Source organism: Planococcus citri, chromosome 1, assembly GCF_950023065.1.
Source record: "Planococcus citri chromosome 1, ihPlaCitr1.1, whole genome shotgun sequence".
NCBI classification, from domain to species: domain Eukaryota; kingdom Metazoa; phylum Arthropoda; class Insecta; order Hemiptera; family Pseudococcidae; genus Planococcus; species Planococcus citri.
The window spans coordinates 51,901,583-51,919,190 of record NC_088677.1 but is presented as its reverse complement, the minus strand read 5'-3'; the positions used below and the strand labels follow the sequence as shown (position 1 = coordinate 51,919,190).

General features: G+C 33.7%; 3 protein-coding genes across 5 annotated transcripts; 2 read left to right on the top strand and 1 right to left on the bottom strand.

The window, feature by feature from the left end:
* The first annotated feature begins 1,325 nt into the window (after positions 1–1,325).
* LOC135832614 (N-acetyl-D-glucosamine kinase-like) lies at positions 1,326–4,792 on the top strand. 3 transcript variants are annotated; one of them, XM_065345977.1, is made up of 8 exons: positions 1,326–1,530; positions 1,635–1,719; positions 1,785–1,883; positions 1,950–2,097; positions 3,397–3,507; positions 3,606–3,735; positions 3,822–3,996; positions 4,061–4,199. In XM_065345977.1, the coding sequence occupies exons 1-8, from the start codon at positions 1,493–1,495 to the stop codon at positions 4,079–4,081; spliced, it is 807 nt and encodes a 268-aa protein (XP_065202049.1). In that variant the 5' UTR covers positions 1,326–1,492; the 3' UTR covers positions 4,082–4,199. The 3 variants fall into 3 exon arrangements, with proteins under 3 accessions (XP_065202049.1, XP_065202047.1, XP_065202048.1); XM_065345975.1 differs by having other exon boundaries at positions 1,329–1,530; positions 4,082–4,792; XM_065345976.1 differs by having other exon boundaries at positions 1,331–1,530; positions 1,635–1,702; positions 4,082–4,792.
* Positions 4,793–7,199: 2,407 nt separating this feature from the next.
* On the top strand, positions 7,200–10,731 carry sea (scheggia). Its single transcript, XM_065345978.1, has 5 exons — positions 7,200–7,533; positions 8,344–8,557; positions 8,635–8,858; positions 8,950–9,244; positions 9,553–10,731. Exons 1-5 carry the CDS (start codon positions 7,422–7,424, stop codon positions 9,659–9,661), a joined length of 954 nt encoding a protein of 317 aa, XP_065202050.1. The 5' UTR covers positions 7,200–7,421; the 3' UTR covers positions 9,662–10,731.
* A 3,474-nt stretch (positions 10,732–14,205) lies between these two features.
* Positions 14,206–17,466, bottom strand: LOC135832612 (uncharacterized). Its single transcript, XM_065345973.1, has 3 exons — positions 15,488–17,466; positions 15,148–15,414; positions 14,206–15,071 (listed from the first exon to the last, which is right to left on the bottom strand). The coding sequence occupies exons 1-3, from the start codon at positions 16,235–16,237 to the stop codon at positions 14,850–14,852; spliced, it is 1,239 nt and encodes a 412-aa protein (XP_065202045.1). The 5' UTR covers positions 16,238–17,466; the 3' UTR covers positions 14,206–14,849.
* Positions 17,467–17,608: the final 142 nt, after the last annotated feature.

Below are 17,608 nucleotides of genomic sequence, written 5' to 3'. Positions count from 1 at the left end.
ATTCACAATTCACAATTGTATAGGTAAAAAATTAGATACGCATTTGTAGAATTGTTAGCAAAAGTTGATGCATTGAATGAATATTATAGATATACATACATACATATATAAACAGGTATCTATCACATCATTTTACTATCAATGCTGTTTTTAATCATAAGCCATAATACGTTGCAGGTACTCGTAAATTAGGTATTTTTAAACGCTATTCATTCTGCCTCAGATAATATATTTCAATGAACAGAACATAATATACCTACCTAGTTTTGAAAAATTTTATAGGTACAAAGTTCGTTTGGTTCAAAAGTCATTGTATTCATTATCATTTATGTAGTATGCAGTTGATAAAAGGATATTTTTCGTTTATTTTTAAATCGATTAAAGTTTTTTTTTTCTGCGAAATCAAAATAATATATGTGACGCGGCATACGAAAAGGTTACCCCGACCAAAAAATGGATTTTTTTTTCATTTGCTATTTTTATGTAAAATTGACAGTAGAACACTTTAAACGCATTTTTATCGAAAACTACTTTTTTGATTTTTTTGCTTGGGGTAACCTTTTCGTATGCCGCGTCACATATAGGTACTAGGTAGGTAAGTATCTACTCAGTGCCCTCAGTGGGTATCAATCACGGTTCATCTTTCGAACATCAGATTTGTTTTTAGACACGCTTCAAGTACAATTACATATTAAGCTGCAATTTGAAAATTCGAATTCTATTGAAAAATATCTAAATCCGTAAATCCCCCACGAGATTAAGGTTTGAAAAATAAAAGATATCGAGGATATAACAATTATAACATCTCGATCTCATTAAAATCGTGATCCTAAATTCCCTTGTCGAATTGAAAACAACTTGTTTTTCGATCAAATTCCTTTATGAATACTAAATTACGATTCACGAATATAAAATAGAAGCCTGAAATTTATTTGAAATTGAAATTGCGAATGCAAAAGCGCAAATTAAAACAGAAAGTGATAGTCAACAGAATTCTTCTCCTTGGCTACACTGAACGGCGAGGGTGGTGGTAAAGCTCTTTAATACAAGTATGGAAATAGAGTATGCTCTTAAGAAAGTCATAGCATTTTACGTATGTGTTACGTACTGCGCATGGCAGGTTGGTGTCGTCACCTCGTCACGTGGTGGAGGTGGGTGGAGCAACCATTGCGGTGCAACGTTGTACGTGAACAGCTGATTTGATGCTTGCTCGCGCACTGCGCAGTACGTAAAACTTACGTAAAATCCTATGACTTTCTTAAGAGTATAATCTATTTCCATACTTGTATTAAAGAGCTTTAGGTGGTGGAAGGAGGGGAAATTTGAACGAAGGTATGTGCCGCGGCGCAGTTTGTTTCGCTAGTAATCAGCAGTAAAAGTGGTCACGTTGGTTATCAGTGAAACTTGTCTGGATAGGTGCGAATGTGAATGAATTCTCGCGAAGTGTTATTGTTTTAATAAATTATTATTTTGCTAATTTTATGACATAGCTATGGCTAATTTGAAGCATGCCTACGGTGGAATTGAAGGGTAAGGACTGAAGAACCGTCGGCTCTCTGAACATAAATTAATCCACTCTCATTATCAATTTTATATTCATAAAATTATGTCATTTTTCAAACGAATTTTTTCAGTGGTAGCACGAAAACAATTTGTCATTTGGTGAACGAAAGAGGAGAATCGTTAGTTGAATGCATCGGAGGTAGTTCAAATCTATGGGTAAATAATCGCACCAAGAAGAGACTTAATTATCACCATGAAATTATCGAATGTCTTCCTTGTAGAATATTGGTTTCGATGAAACTTGCAAAATGTTGAACTCGTTGGTCAACGAAGCCAAGGAGAAGGCGAAAATACCAATTAATCAACCTTTACGTTCACTGGTGAGTGATTTGATCATATCGATTTCCTGCGGATTGATTCTTCTTGTAATATTCAGCTCGGTACAGGGTCTCGGCTTAAGCGGATTGGAAACCAAAGAAATAATAGAAAAATTGGAATCTGGTTTGAGAGAAAAATATCCCCTACTAAGTGAGAACTATTACATCGGTAGCGATACAAAACCTCCTTTGGCTATGTTGAATAACGAAGAACAAGGTGAGTATTTTTAAAACGTCATTTTATGAGCTCGTCTTGAATCTTGATCATCATTGTAATTACGCAATGGAACTTGGAACCTGTTTTTTTTCCTCTATGTATTTACAAGTCAAAGTATCAAATGGCGTTAATGAATTTAGCAAACTTTTTTTCATGAATTACTCGAATCGCAAATGACAACTTGGTGTTAAAATTAATAATCGCAATCGGCAAAAATATCAACTTTATTGACCTCTCTATTAATGTAGAAACGTAGAAAACAATTTAATAGAAAAAGCCTTTATAGTTCTCCGCGCGTGACGTAAATGAGTACCTACTTATTTAAAATTACTTTTTGCCAAAGTGTTGTCTATAGAACCATGTTCCGATAAGAAGCTCTCTTCGTCTGATCGCCGTCTGGTTTTGAATAACATATTCTTATCGTTCAGTAAGCTTTGATAAGCTACCTAATTGAATAAATTAATTACTGATGTTTCCTCATATATGTACTATTTTATACCTATAGATAAGTTATCTGTTCTTTGAAAACTGTTTCTTCTAAGTAGGGTCACTCCATTTCATGTCAAACCAGTCACGTTTTGACTCGAGATTCTTCGATTTTGCTCAACATTTTTTTGTAGATTCTCTACATTTGGAAAGTTAGAGAATATGTCATCATTGTTTCCCCAATTCTCTTTGGGGCCACAGGCGGTGAGGCAGAGTTTTTTTTTCAATCGTTGAAATTTCATGTCATAATACCAAACTTTGAAATCTAATTTTTGGAGATTGCTGCAATTGGATGAAAATCAGTTAATTGCAGAGAATACTTTCAAGAAAATTTGCCAAAAATTCCAAAAGTTCATGGTTGAGCTATTTTGAAAGCTCACGTTTGTCCAATTTTGGAGCTATAATTTGACAGTTTCAAAAAGCCTACACTTTTATGATACATGGGTACAACTATGAACTTTTCGCGATAGAATTCGTAAAAACTTTAAGAGGAGGGGGGGGGGGAGGTACGAAGCCTTAAAATTTTGGTAAAAGTGTAAAAACATGTAAAAAAAAAATCGTATGATATATCTATTCACGGGTTTTCGATATCGCTGAATACGAATATAGACTTATTTTTGTGATTCTACTCCTCCGACGTCCTACCTCTGCATCTCGCCTCCAATTTCCATGAAACTGACAAAAATCACGTCGATCACGCGACACATGGCATACCTATTAGGTTTTTGCAAGCGCTGAATACGAATATTGACTTGTTTTTTAAGTTCCGCCTATCCCTTTCATTTATCGTTCATTAAAATGTTATGTGCGCAGGTGGAATTGTTCTCATATCAGGCACCGGTTCTAATTGTTTACTTATAAATCCCGATTCGAGTGAAATACAATGTGGTGGTTACGGCGAACGACTGGCGGATGAAGGGAGTGGTACGAATAACAATTGCATCATAAATTGTTTAGTCATACTCATACTTTCTATAAGTGAAATGATTTATGAGATGTGTTTGATTTTCTATTCGTTCCAGCATACTGGTTGGCTCATGAATGTATCAAGATATGTTTAGATGAACAATTCAGATTGAGTAAACCACCTCATGGATATTCAATCGAGAAATCTTGGAAAGCAATTCAGAATTTTTTCAATATTTGTAGCATGTTGGTATCTTTTTTATGTATACGTTCGATAAAGAACAGTCTTCGTTGGGTTTTCTATTCTATGATTAGGTGTATTGTTTGTACAGGGCTGATTTAGTGCCTTTATTTTATGAAAACTTCGATAAAATGAGAATCGCTAGTTTTTGCATTGAAATTAGCAAAATGGCTCGTGAAGGTGATCCTTTAAGTATTTACTTGATGGAGCTCAGCGGTACTTATCTTGCTAAATACATACAAGCAGTTTATAACCAAGCTGATGAGGTGTGTATTCCAAAGTACCTATTTAATTCGTGGTAATCGAGTAATTAGACATTTTCATTTATAGGTACCTTATGTATTTTTCTAGTGTTTAAAAACTTGTTCAGACGGACTCCGCATTGTCTGCGTAGGATCTGTATGGAAAAGTTGGGATTTATTGAAGAAAGGATTCGAAGAACAGTTGGAAAACAAAACAGAATTCGCTGTCGTTGATAAAATCAGTTTAATGTTTATGAAAAAATCTCCCGCCATAGGAGCTGCCTATTTAGGTGCTCGCGTTATCGGCGTTGAATTGAGTTCTTCTTTCGACGATAATTATTCCATTTTTTATCGTTATATTAGGTCGAAAAGGGTTTAATTCTTAAAACGCCTTATTTTTGTGCCGACGATATTGTTTTTATAATTTTCCTACCATGATTTTTAAAAAGGGTTTTATTTTATATTATAATTTTAGTAGGTATATTATTTATCCGTAAGATTTTGTACGAAAATTCGTATTAAATTGAATTACTGTGATATATAGAAAAACTAGTGCAATTTTTATGTATCTATAAGGTCTCAACGCAATAGCGATTATCTTCGTGTTCTTTTATCGCAGAAAAAATACTGCAAAACTCGTAACAAGTCAAGGTTTTGTGGAATTGTTGATGTTTTTTTACACGTGTTTCTTTTTTTTTCAATTAAATTGAGAATTTCCAGTACCCATTCATGATGTTCGTAGTTCGTACCTAATACTCCATGTTTTATTATGTTGTTTATATCGATGCATACATAATTAATTAAAAACTATATCGTTTCATATGTGTAGATAAATTATTACGATGTGGTGGGTTTTGATAATGTTGTTGATGGTATCATGGTATCGTATTAAGTGAAAAATTATAACAAAGGATAGTCGTTGAAAAAGTATTTTGGTGCTAAATTTAAAAAAAATTTATGTCACCCATTCATTCGAATTATTAATTGCGAAACCTGACCCGGTTTTGGTTTTGTTTACTCGGTTATTCCAAAGTATCGCCTATATACGAGACCCTTTTTCCAATTTATTTACCGATAAAATTAATAGGCAATTTTTCAGTTGGTTTTTCGATTTTTAGCGAATTTTTAAAAATAAAAAAACCCGTTGGTATACTAATTTTTTATGAAAGGAGCCAATATAGGTAGTGATGAAAATCTGAAACTTGATTTATATACTAAGATCGACCCAATTGCCGCATCGAATCGATTGGGACCATTTTCCAGTCATTCTGAAGCCTCCAGCAAAAGTTGGGTTGTCTATCGCTCTAGAAGGCGTTGTAAGTTGTAACCAACTTCAGTAGCTAAAAAACTTAATCCTATCATGAGTTTAGTATTTCAAATCCATTAGGGCCGGTGAATTGAAAATCCGAGGTGACAAGTTGAAAAGTGTGCTTTTTCATAAGTTGAGTAAACTATAAAAACCTCACATTTTCAAAAAATTGCAAAATTGTCTATTCTTGCAACAAATTGCTCGAAATTTCGCCTACGCTCTAGAATCGACCACCCGAATCGATTGGCAGGTTGGCACCATTTTTGAGGCCTCCAGCAAAAATTGACTTCTCCAGCAATTTCAAATTGCTTCAGAAAGTGTTTGCAATCGATTTCGGCAAGTGAAAATTTAGTTCTGAGGTGTGGGTGACATGCTCCTTCAGTGAGCCAAATTTCAGCTCGATCGGAGTCGACGAATTGTACATGTTTCCTTGTTACTTGAGCAACTTTTTGTAGATTTCTTGTCTTGTTCCATGTTCTCGTGAACGGTGAAATAAAAATTGAAGATATTTGTTACTCATCTTGCTTCAATAGCAAACACTTTTTTGTGCAATCAAAAATTCCTTAAAAATTTGGCTCAAGCCATTCTTCATAGTTCATTGTCTATCCTTAGGTACAAGCAGGGATGTCTAGCCAATGGGATTGGCTAAAGCTAACGGCTAAAGCTAAAAAAATTTAGTGCTTTGGCTAAGCTAACGGCTATTGGCTAATGTCTCTTCATTGGCTGGCTATTGGCTGGCTATTAGCTGGCTAATTTTATGATTTTTTAAAAATCGAGTGACCCCTCTAAATACTCCTCTAAATGAGCACATTCCCATTATAGATATTATTTATAGTTTTAGGAAATGATTATTATTTCACAAACGTGAATCACAATTATTCGCATTCACTCATTATTTGATTATATTCATAAACTGATTTTTCACTAATTTTCTGGAACACAACGATCATTGAAAAAAATTCAGAAAAAAAAACCGGAACCGCCAATGTCAAACTACTTTTTTGGTCTTTTGCTTTTGATTTTATTACGAATTTTAAAATTTTAATTTTTTTTACCCACAGGAAACCCATTTCCTCACCTAATTATTTTCAATTTTAGCCAATCATTTTTAGCCAAAATCAATTGGCTAAAGCTAAAGCTGGCTAATGGCTAAATTTTTTCTTGATTGGCTGGCTAATGGCTAATGGCTAAACGTCAAAAATTCAATAAGCTAACGGCTAATGGCTAATGGCTATTGGCTAGCTAGACATCCCTGGGTACAAGTTTTTCATACATATTTCACACGCCATTGGTATTTTATCCAAACGTGGGAAGAAAACGCGCATTTGATCACTCGAGCGACTAGCGAGAGTGAATAAAGTAGTGTTTTATTCTACTAGTAGGATCATCGACTTTTTATAAGGTCGATGAGTAGGATAAAATAATTTATTAAAATGTATTATAATTATATTCTCGAAATAATGATTTTCAAACGTCGACCGTATATAATGGACGAATAATTCAAATCGCAGGAAATGACGGCCACATTTTGGATGCAGAATCCTGGAAACGTTCTGCACATGCGCCAAACATGATGCTTGCGGTGCTGGTGGAGAGAGAGACGGTTCCCTGGTTCAGCCCATGTTCAACCAGTAAACCGTCTCTCTCTCCACCAGCACCGTAAGCGTCATGTTTGGCGCATGAGCAGAACGTTTCCAGGATTCTGCATCCAAAATCTAGCCGTCACATTTTGTCATTTTTTCACCGTTGAATTATTCGTCCATTATATACGGTCGACGTTTTCAAAAAAAAATTTTCTGAGTTGAGTTTCTTCTTTTTCAAAGTTCAAATTATTTCCACCAAACTTCATGGAGTGCTAGCATCGCAACCATAATTTTTTCGAATAATCGCTAATTTTCACACTGTGTAGTGTACAAACTTGCACATTTTTCAAGATCTCACGAGTCACGAGTGATCTTGTGGTAAACTTGATTACGAGAAAATGATAATTCCGAATTATTGATTATTCAATCACCCTGGTGATAGTTTTAACATTGATTTAGTTTTCGGTTTAATTTATTAATTTTTAGCACTTCGTCAAATCTGTTCTCACCTGCCAATTAAATTGTAATTTTATTTTTTTAACGTGTCATAAAATATAATGGAAAGTCGACGGTCAATTTATAAAAATCCATTCCATAGACCTTGGCTGGAAAATAATGGAGCCGCAGCTCCGGCGAGTGGAAATACAGGAGTTAAAGGAATAATCGCAGGTACCTAATACGTAATTTTTCTTTGACTTACATGAAATCTAACTGCGGGTAATCCGATATCAAGAATTCAATTTCTTTGGAGCCATGAAGGTACCTTAGCCCACGAATAAAATTTGAGTTTTTTTTTTTCGGGAAGTAGGAAATTGTGTTTCATATTTCATCATCTACTGTTATTCTTCAGGAATTGTATTCCAGTGTGACGGCGTGTTTCTGATGGAGAATTTCAACTTTTGTACAACAAAATTTTTGCGTGCGGTTTCGAAGCTACATCAAAATTGAAAAATCGGCATTCGGCGTTTAAACGAAGTGTGAAAGTGTTTACAAAGCGATTAAATTAATGTACATTTCGTTAATTTCGTTCCGTTCCGTTCATATCGATGATAATATTTTAACTAGCGTTGTCTTATCAGCGATCTTGAGTGCTCATTTCTACATAGATACGAATGTGTCTTAAGGTTAATGAATGTATAGTTCGGCGGAACAGTATCCTTTATGAAGGTTATCAACATTTTAATTGGTGAAGGTTATGCTCAACAATTCATTTTTTCCCCTTCAATACTTTCAATTTTCATGCAAATACATATTAGGTATCTTATTTTGAAAGTTGAAAATTCAAAAAAGTTAGCGTGTCCGAAATTCCGAATTTTGGGAAGAAATGGAAAAAACCCATGTTTATTTAAAAGTTGGTAGATATAGGCACCGACAGCATACCTATTTATCGTTTTACTCGAATTTAAATAGCGTAAGTAATAATAACAATGCAGGAAACAACTCGTCGAACCAGTTTAACCGTAAAGAATTTGTTTTTAGGTGGAATCACCGGCGGTATCGAAATTTGTATTACGTATCCAACTGAGTACGTGAAAACGCAGTTACAACTGGATGAAAAATCCGGCACTGGAACTAAACAATATAATGGTATTGGCGACTGTGTGAAAAAGACTGTAAAAGGACATGGATTTTTCGGATTGTATAGGGGATTAAGCGTACTGCTATACGGATCTATACCAAAATCAGCCGTAAGGTAATTAGCAATTAGCACAGTATACTCAATTTTCAACAGAATTCTCTGTTTCTATCAATTTCATAATTTTCTCCTAGATTCGGGGCCTTTGAAATGTTCAAAAAACAAGCCGTAGATGAGAAAGGTAACTTGAGCCCACAAATGAGAGTATTATGCGGTTTAGGAGCCGGTGTTTGCGAAGCTATATTTGCAGTCACTCCTATGGAAACAGTTAAAGTTAAATTCATTAATGATCAGCGTTCCGGTAATCCTAAATTCAAAGGATTTTTCCACGGTGTATCGTGTATTATTAAAGAACAAGGTAAATTTCATCAAGAAAATAAAAATAAAATATTAGTCTCAATACAATACCCTCTCCTGTTCTTCATTTTTTTTTTTTTTTTTTTTTTTAGGTTTTAGGGGCGTTTATCAGGGCCTGTCACCTACTATCATGAAACAGGGTACTAATCAAGCCATGAGATTTTACGTTATGGAAACGCTTAAAGATTGGTACAGGAAAGGTGATCCTAATGCCCCTGTTCCTAAACCATTGGTTGGTGCTTTTGGTGCTATAGCAGGAGCAGTTTCGGTATTTGGTAATACGCCATTGGATGTCGTAAAAACAAGGATGCAGGGTTTGGAAGCTGCCAAGTACAAAAATACGGTCGATTGTGCCGTTAAAATATGGAAACACGAAGGCCCTACTGCGTAAGTGTCACAATTCAGTATCCAAAACGTATCAGTTTTTTCATTCGAATGATTTTCTTTGAATCAAAATTCATTTTTTCCACTAAAAATATTTACCTATAGCCAGTACATTTTTGAGAGTTTGAAAAAAAATCCTTAATCAAGATAAAAGTGAAGTAAAAAAAATTTACCTCGAAGTAGAAATGAAATTTAGTCGAAAAAATTTCATAGATACGTAATTGGGAATGAATTTCTTTTTAGAAAATTACATTTGCCTATCGGTTTTTTAATGTTAGTTAGGTACTCATGATTACATTATTATGTTTCAGATTTTACAAAGGAACTGTTCCACGATTAGGACGTGTCTGTTTAGATGTTGCCATCACGTTTATGATTTACGATTCATTTATGGAACTTTTTAATAAAGTTTGGCCTTGAAAAAATTCCAATCTGATATATACATTCCATTTTCATTCCTGTATATGAAACGTTCATTCCTGTTGTATTAGAATCGTTTTATTGTTATGAAAAAATATTGTTGATATCGACTAAACACAAAGTGGTATTTGGTATCTAAATCGATTATTTTACAAATTATTTTGTTGATGATTTATATGGAATTATTTTATATTACTTTTTAGCGTGTTATTCTATATGTGGTAATTTAAGATTACTTTCCAAGTTTCAATTCGCTCGACATATCTTTTTTTAAAATTCAGGACGTGTTGGGTTTATATTTTTGATTCTATTTTAATTGTTATGTTTGGTGAATGACGACTTCTAGGGCTCGTCGTGATTTTGTAACTTCCTAGTTTATTCTATTTCAAGTATACATTCCAAGTTTTTCAAAACTTAAATGAAATTTTGCGGCTTACTTCATAGTGATATTTTGAATATTATGAAAGAATTTGCTGTCGAAAAGTGAAAAATAAGTTTACTTAGTTGATAGTTGAAATTTTTTATTCTTACACTTGCGACTGATTTCAAAATACACGCAGTTACCATGCTTTACTGTTTAAGATTAATGATAAGCTGCATTTAAGCATTCGACTGTATAGTATTACTGAAACTGCAACGATGCAGTATAATCTTGAATTTATTCCATTTTGGAGATTATCATATTGGTATTTTGATATCAAATTTCAAGACTTTGGTTTATAACGTTTGTATGTATTTGAATTTTATACGTGAATTTTTTTGTTTTTTTCAACCAAATGTTCAATTATTATCTCGACGAGATGGGCTTCACGATTTCTTATTAATGTGTTTTCTTTACAATAATTTACGATGTTTCAATTTCCATTAATTAAACTAGTCGTAACGTTTAAACCTTTAGATTATTGTAGTATTGATGCTCATCAATAAGGATGTAAGCGTAGTGTTATATTTATTTTATGGTTTGAAATGATAAATTGAAAAGTATTGGTTTGGTGTGATTTTATTAAATCGAAAGATATGAATCTTTCTATTATTTATTTATGATTTTTGAATACATTATTCTGTTTCAATGATTGTTCATTCTATTGATATCGTGTTACTGAAATGAGAAAGGCATGGAAATCAGAACCGGACTCAACACATTAATCAAAGTTTATAATCTGATTTGATCTTGAATCAGATGTTACTTAGTTACCTATCTACTTATGTAGAATTGAATTGTGAGAATGGTTTGAAAGATACAAATTTTTCGTTTTATAATAATTATCTTCTTTTGTCATTTTCAACTTTCGTATTTTTCCCCCTTTAAATTACCTATGTATAATAATCTCTTACACTCAACTATTTTCTACATGATTTAAAAAAAAAATTGAATATTTTTACCTAGGTACATACATCTATTGTCCATGCTCGCTGATCACCATGTTGGTTCATTAATATTTCATGATTTGAAAAACTTGAACATTTTTTAAAAAAAAGTAGGCACTTGAAAGAAAAGCTATCATCTTCAACATCTTTCACTTCTACTACCCCCCTCCCCCCAGGCACCTTCAAGATTTCTGTTCAGTCTTCGTGGTCCAAAGTTTTCCTCGATCTAAAATTTCTTATAGGATAAATATTCAAAAAAAAAAACTAGTCAAATTTATAATATTTTCTACCTTTCCCCGTTATTTTAGAAAAGACTTCCCTCCATGCACGGAAAATCTCCTCCAATGACTAATGAGCAAGAGCATGAGCATTGAGCATAAAATTAAAAAAATGAAAGGAAAAAAACACTTTACTTCTTCTTTCTTCTCGTCCATTTAGATTCTTTTATGTGTTCATTCAAAACCCCCCATTACCTCTCTTCCCCTTTCTCTCGCCCCTCTCTCTTGAATAGGATTTCTGCCGACTGTTCAGTTTCCAGGGGAAAAAAATATTTATTCAATGTTTTTCATTTTTCAAAGGACAAAAATTAATTAAAGAAAAGAAAACTAATCAACTTTACAACGCTTCCCATACCTTCTAGACTCTTTAACAAAAATTGAAACAAATTCTCTCTCAAAAAAAAAATGTATTTATATCACCTTTACAGTTTTTATTCCAATTAAAGTAGTTCTGTTTTAAACGCCTCTAGACTAATTCAATTATTCATATCCACTCATTTGATATTACTCTCCTGTTTTTTCAGAAAAAAGTCTCTTCAAATTCTAACTTTCCACAAACAGAATAGACCTACATGTTTTAGAACTGAATGCACAAATATTTGCCATTGATATTTTTTCAAAAAACAAAAATCCAAGAAAAAGATTGCTCAACTTTACAACTTTTTGAACTATAACTCTGCCATCAAATCGACTTATTCAACTTAATAATTTTTTCCACTTCCTCTTGTTTTTTTGGAAAAGCTCGTGGTTAGGTACATTCATTGACGTTATATGTACCTTACCTAGAGGTATAACGTCAATGGGTACATTTGCTTCGCTGTTGTTTTTTTTTATCGCGCAAGCGCCGCGGTGGTAACATTGATAACGATCAATCACGATGTCTCTGTAGCGTTAATTTTGGAGTAATAATCAATCTTTCAGGTTTTGTTGGAATATGGATAATCTGACAAGGGAACTTCTTGAGGTGTCCGCCTCCGATTTGAACGGGACCCCGATTTTTGGAAAGAACATGTTCTAAAACCCCTAAATTTTGGCGAATTTTTGAAAATCCAAAATTGACTATTTTGGTGATTTATGATTTTTTAAAAAAAGTACGTACTTGATCAGTAAAAATGTTCAAAATCAGTCCTAAAACTGATATTAACCCCCAAATCCAAATTTCGCTATTTCCAGCCATTCTGGAGCCTCCAAAGTTATTTTTCAATTTCTCCAGAATTTTCAATTTGCTCCAGAAGGCGTGAATATGAAGTTGGGCAGCTAAAAATCGAGTTGTGTGTTATACTCGATCTGTTTAACAAGTTTATCCACATTTGAGTCGGTTTTGGAAGGGACACTCAAGAGTGATTTTTTGACCAGTTTTTTTCAAATAAAAAATCCAAAAAAATCAAAAGTTTCCAGTTTGCGAGGAGATTTTTGAAATTTGCGCGAATCACTGTATTTCGTCAACAACTAACCTCCCAAGAATGAATTCCGCCATTTCCCACTGATCTGGAGCCTCCAGCGCTACTTTTAAATTTCTCCAGAATTTTGAATTTGCTCCAGAAGGCGTGAATATGAAGTTGGGCGGCTAAAATCGAGATGTGTGTTAAGCTCGATCTGTTTAACGAATTTATCCACATGTGAGCTGATTCTGGAAGGGGACACCTCTAGAGTGGTTTTTTGACCAGCTTTTTTTCAAAATAAAAATTTTCAAAAATCAAAAATTTCCCGTTTGAGAGAAAATTTTTAAAATTTGCGCGAATCGCAGTACATATTTTACACCACGAGGGCGTATTTCACCATTTCCAGCCATTCTGGAGGCTACAGCGCGATTTTTCAATTTCTCCAGAATCTTCAATTTGCTCCAGAAGGCGTGAATATGAAGTTGGGCAGCTAAAAATCGAGTTGTGTGTTATACTCGAACTGTTTAACGAATTTATTCACATTTGAGCTGATTCTGGAGGGGACACCTCAGGAGTGGGTTTTTCACCAGCTTTTCTCATAATAAAGAAATATCCAAATATTAAAAGGGAGGTGAAAGGCCAGAAATGGTTCCCACAAACGAGAAATTTTTGATTTTGAATATTTTTATTTTGAAAAAAAGCTTGTCAAAAAACCACTCTTGAGGTGTCTGCTCCAGAATCGGCTCAAATGTGGATAAATTCGTTAAACAGGTCGAGTATAACACACAACTCGATTTTTAGTTGCCCAACTTCATATTCACGCCTTCTGAAGCAAATTGAAAATTCTGGAGAAATTGAAAAATAGCACTGGAGGCTCCAGAACGGCTGGAAATGGCGAAATTCGCCCTCGTGGGGTTAGTTCATGACGAAATACTGCGATTCGCGCAAATTTCAAAAATCTTCTCGCAAACGGGAAATTTTTGATTATTTTTATTTTGAAAAAAAGCTGCTCAAAAACTACTATTGAGGTGTCTGCTCCAGAATCGGCTGAAATGTGGATAAATTTGTTAAACAAGTCGAGTATAACACACAACTCAATTTTTAGCTGCCCAACTTCATATTCACGCCTTCTGGAGCAAATCGAAAATTCTGGAGAAATTGAAAAATAGCTTTGGAGGCTCCAGAATGGCTGGAAATGGCGAAATTTGGATTTGGGGGTTAATATAAGTTTTAGGACTTATTTTGAACATTTTTACTGCTTAAGTACGTACTTTTTTAAAAAAAGCATAAATCACCAAAATAGTCAATTTTGGATTTTCAAAAATTCGCCAAAAATCGAAAAACGAACTTGGACAGCTGAAAATTTGGATTTGGGGGATTTAGAACATGCTCTTTCCAAAAATTGCGGTCCCGTTCAAATCGGAGGCGGACACCTCAAGAGGTTCCCTTGTGAGTCCAACTAATTTCAGTCGGTTAACGGATACTTCAGTAGATAAATTTACAAATTAGTCCAATATCGATAACAAAATTTTTTTACTAAAATAGGTACAACAAAATTCTACAAAGAAAAAAAATTCGGAGCATAAAGAAAATCGAATCAAACCGTAAAATGAAATTTACAACAAACATACAATATGAATTAAAAATTACAATCGAAGTTTTTTTAAATTAATGACTTCTAATCGAAGACAGTGCAAACTTAGTATGTATTATGTACACAGATGAAGAAATTCCGATGGTTTTCGTACTTCTACACACTAATAACTTACACGGTAGGATGTAACATCTAAATGGATTGCGATTATTTTGTGCTTTATAAAACTTAAGAAACTGCGTAGTGTTGATTAAAACATCAACCATCTATGAAAGACACTTGGTACGATGACAATTTTTTTTTAATGTATACCAAATTCGTAGAACTAACAGATACAGGAATGTGTTATGAGGGTTTCGGTTTAAAACGAACTAGTTTAATCATTGGCTTAATTATCGTATATTATATTTTACGTATTGTACTTACAATTAAAAAAACTAATGATAAATTTCGGTGAAACCGATTTAGGAAATTTATTTACCTCGCTGCTTTTACACTCGACTTTTCGACATGATAAAACAAAAACAAAAAAGAAATACCTTAAAGGAAATTAAAAATTAGGAAAATTATTCGGAGGCATTAATGGTAACAGTTTTTCCTTTCGGATCATCGAATAAATCCATAGTTTTGATATCAAAAATCATAGATAAACCCAACAGGACGATAGTGACTAATAAACTGGTAACGAAAAGTCCACTAAGGATCGGAATAGTGAAAAAGTAAACCGTATCGTCGGCTGAATTGAACTTCTTTGTTTGCAGAGTGTTCGGATTGTTCGTGAATTCAATCTGAAATGAAACATAAAAGTAAGGTAATTGTTTTTCAATCGAAAAAAAAATATCATAAAATAGATTAATAATTAACCTGTAACGAGCTGAACGTCAAAGTGTACTTCATATCATCATCCTGGAAAACTACTTTCGAAGGTGTATGGAAAGAGTTCCCGAAAGAGGAAGAAATCTTTATGGAAGGTTTCAAGATTACGTTGCTTTTCGCACCATCACCGTATCCTATCTGTTCCAGACTCCAAGTGGTGCTTTCGTTGATAAAAGTAAAAGCTAAACGGATTTTTGGAGATGAGTTGGCCTTGTCTTGAAAATACACGAATAAAGTTTTATCTGATTTGGTGATCTGAAATATGAAAATCATTTAATATGCATTTGTGAACTATTTGTATTTCAGCTGATTATGCGATATTACTTACATCACCAATTTGAGTAAGATGATACTCTTTCGGTTGATTATCAACCAACATCTGAAACACGGGTGTTGTTTTAGTGTATATTAATGCGAATCCTGGACTGAAGTAGATATTCATAGGTGTTTCTGCTTTAACTTCAGCTGCTGGTTCTTTAGTCTGCAATAAACTACGAGCAATACGAACATGCTCTCCTTCTTCACCGCCAGATGAACCAGTCATAACACAGACATATGATTTATACAAAGTAGCATGCTCTTTACAAGCTTTATGCATTATATTATCGGACATTTTCAAAGTTTCAGTGATTTCTTCTCCTTTAGGAATGATTTTTATGATGTGTATTTTCTTAGAATCACTCGTCGTCACCAAATTCTGAACACCCGAAAGCGATGACATGTTAAGCAACGGTTCTATACCATTCGGTGATGCATTCATTTGAACAAAGAAATTCTTATATTTACTATCGCTCATCGAGCTTTGAACATTTGAAAACACACTTTCGTCTCCATACTTCTTGAACAAGTCCGGCAAGGCGAGGCTTTCGAGGATACCAACCAATACGTGTGTATCTTGATCTTCGGTAGCTGGTTGCATGATCCAATCTTCGATGCTATCGGTGCTAAGTTTGCCCACATTCGATGTCATTTTATCAATGCTGTGATGGTTACCCCATATCAGCACAGGAGCGGCGGCCTTTTGCGAATATGCCACTCCCAAGGTGGTCAAAATCGATAGTAACTTAAAGGATATCATATTTACACTATATACTACTTATTAGTTGAAATCGCGCTACAGAACAATTATTATTGGAAAATTTACTCGAAATTATAACATTTTAGCCTTTTGTTTTAGGAGTTGATAAAAGATAAAATTTTTAATTTTACTGATATAAAAAGAAAAACATTCATGTAAGGACAGTGTTACCTAAACCACACCAATACCACCTATAGTAAAAGGCCTGAGCGCTGTTTTGTGACGTCATCACTAATAGATAGTATGTACTCCGATAACACTATAGAAATGAATGAAATATTAATGCACTAGAACGAAATAAATACTGAGAACATTTTATTTTGCGTTTTGAATCACATTCTGATACTTAATAATCAATTTGAGATCAAGAGGGAATGATTTGAATGGAAAAATAAGTAAATATAAGCTCATAATCAACACTGTTTTTATCATTAAAGATGAGAACTACACTCGTTTATGATCTAATTTCTAAAAGAATATCAAGAAAAACTCTGGAGGATGACAGCTGACAATGAGGAATATAGCAAAGAAGTACAACACATACAAATTATTGTAAATATTACCGAATATACGCGAACATAATCTCCAACTCAAAGACTAAGGTATACGAAACGATCACCAAACATTGCATACATGACGGAGATTTCTCTCGAAATTCTTTGCAAACATTGTATTTATGCCTGTTGAAATCCATCCTAAGTATTTTGGAATTTAAAGCTGCTTCAATTGGTTTGAGATACTGATGATTTCTAGTTTAATATCCATTATCCATCATAGCAGCTTTAGCATGGCTGGTCTAAGAAGTAGATTTGAAAATTAAAATGTATTGTAGATTTTTCTCCAACTTGATGCGATTGCATTGTTCACTAACTACTTATTTCATTACAACATCATTCCGGTACAACACACTAGTACACATTAATTTTCATTTTAATCTACAGTTTACATCACTATTCATTCAAATTACACAACACAAACGAGTCGCAAAAAATTCATTTTTGTACACAAATCAAATAAACCAACACCATCTGTAATTGAAAACATCAGTACCACATTACTAGAACACATTTTATGACAAATATTAATTGAATTTCATAATTTAATTAACTTTTTTAACGAAAGTTTTACTCAATTTCACGAATTCGCCATTTAAACATACGTTAAAATTCAAATGGTAAACACAATCGAGTCATCTACTTGTGGTGACGTCAGAGCTGATAAGGATTCAGCGCTCAGGCCTTTTACTATAGGTGGTATTGACCACACCACCACACCCAAAGCTTAGAAAAAGAGAGAAACACACGAAAAATAGCTAAAGTTCATTGAACCGAACAGTGTTGCCTTTTTTGAACTATCGATTTTGAAAAATTG

Coding starts and splice junctions, on each gene's coding strand:
- sea (XM_065345978.1), top strand. CDS start 7,422: ATGGAAAGTCGACGGTCAATTTATAAAAATCCATTCCATAGACCTTGG. Junction 8,558..8,634: donor ATACCAAAATCAGCCGTAAG/GTAATTAGCAAT, acceptor ATTTTCTCCTAG/ATTCGGGGCCTTTGAAATGT. Junction 8,859..8,949: donor GTGTATTATTAAAGAACAAG/GTAAATTTCATC, acceptor TTTTTTTTTTAG/GTTTTAGGGGCGTTTATCAG.
- LOC135832612 (XM_065345973.1), bottom strand. CDS start 16,237: ATGATATCCTTTAAGTTACTATCGATTTTGACCACCTTGGGAGTGGCA. Junction 15,415..15,487: donor ATCTTACTCAAATTGGTGAT/GTAAGTAATATC, acceptor TTCATATTTCAG/ATCACCAAATCAGATAAAAC. Junction 15,072..15,147: donor TGACGTTCAGCTCGTTACAG/GTTAATTATTAA, acceptor GTTTCATTTCAG/ATTGAATTCACGAACAATCC.
- LOC135832614 (XM_065345975.1), top strand. CDS start 1,493: ATGGCTAATTTGAAGCATGCCTACGGTGGAATTGAAGG. Junction 1,531..1,634: donor GCCTACGGTGGAATTGAAGG/GTAAGGACTGAA, acceptor GAATTTTTTCAG/TGGTAGCACGAAAACAATTT. Junction 1,720..1,784: donor GAGGTAGTTCAAATCTATGG/GTAAATAATCGC, acceptor TCTTCCTTGTAG/AATATTGGTTTCGATGAAAC.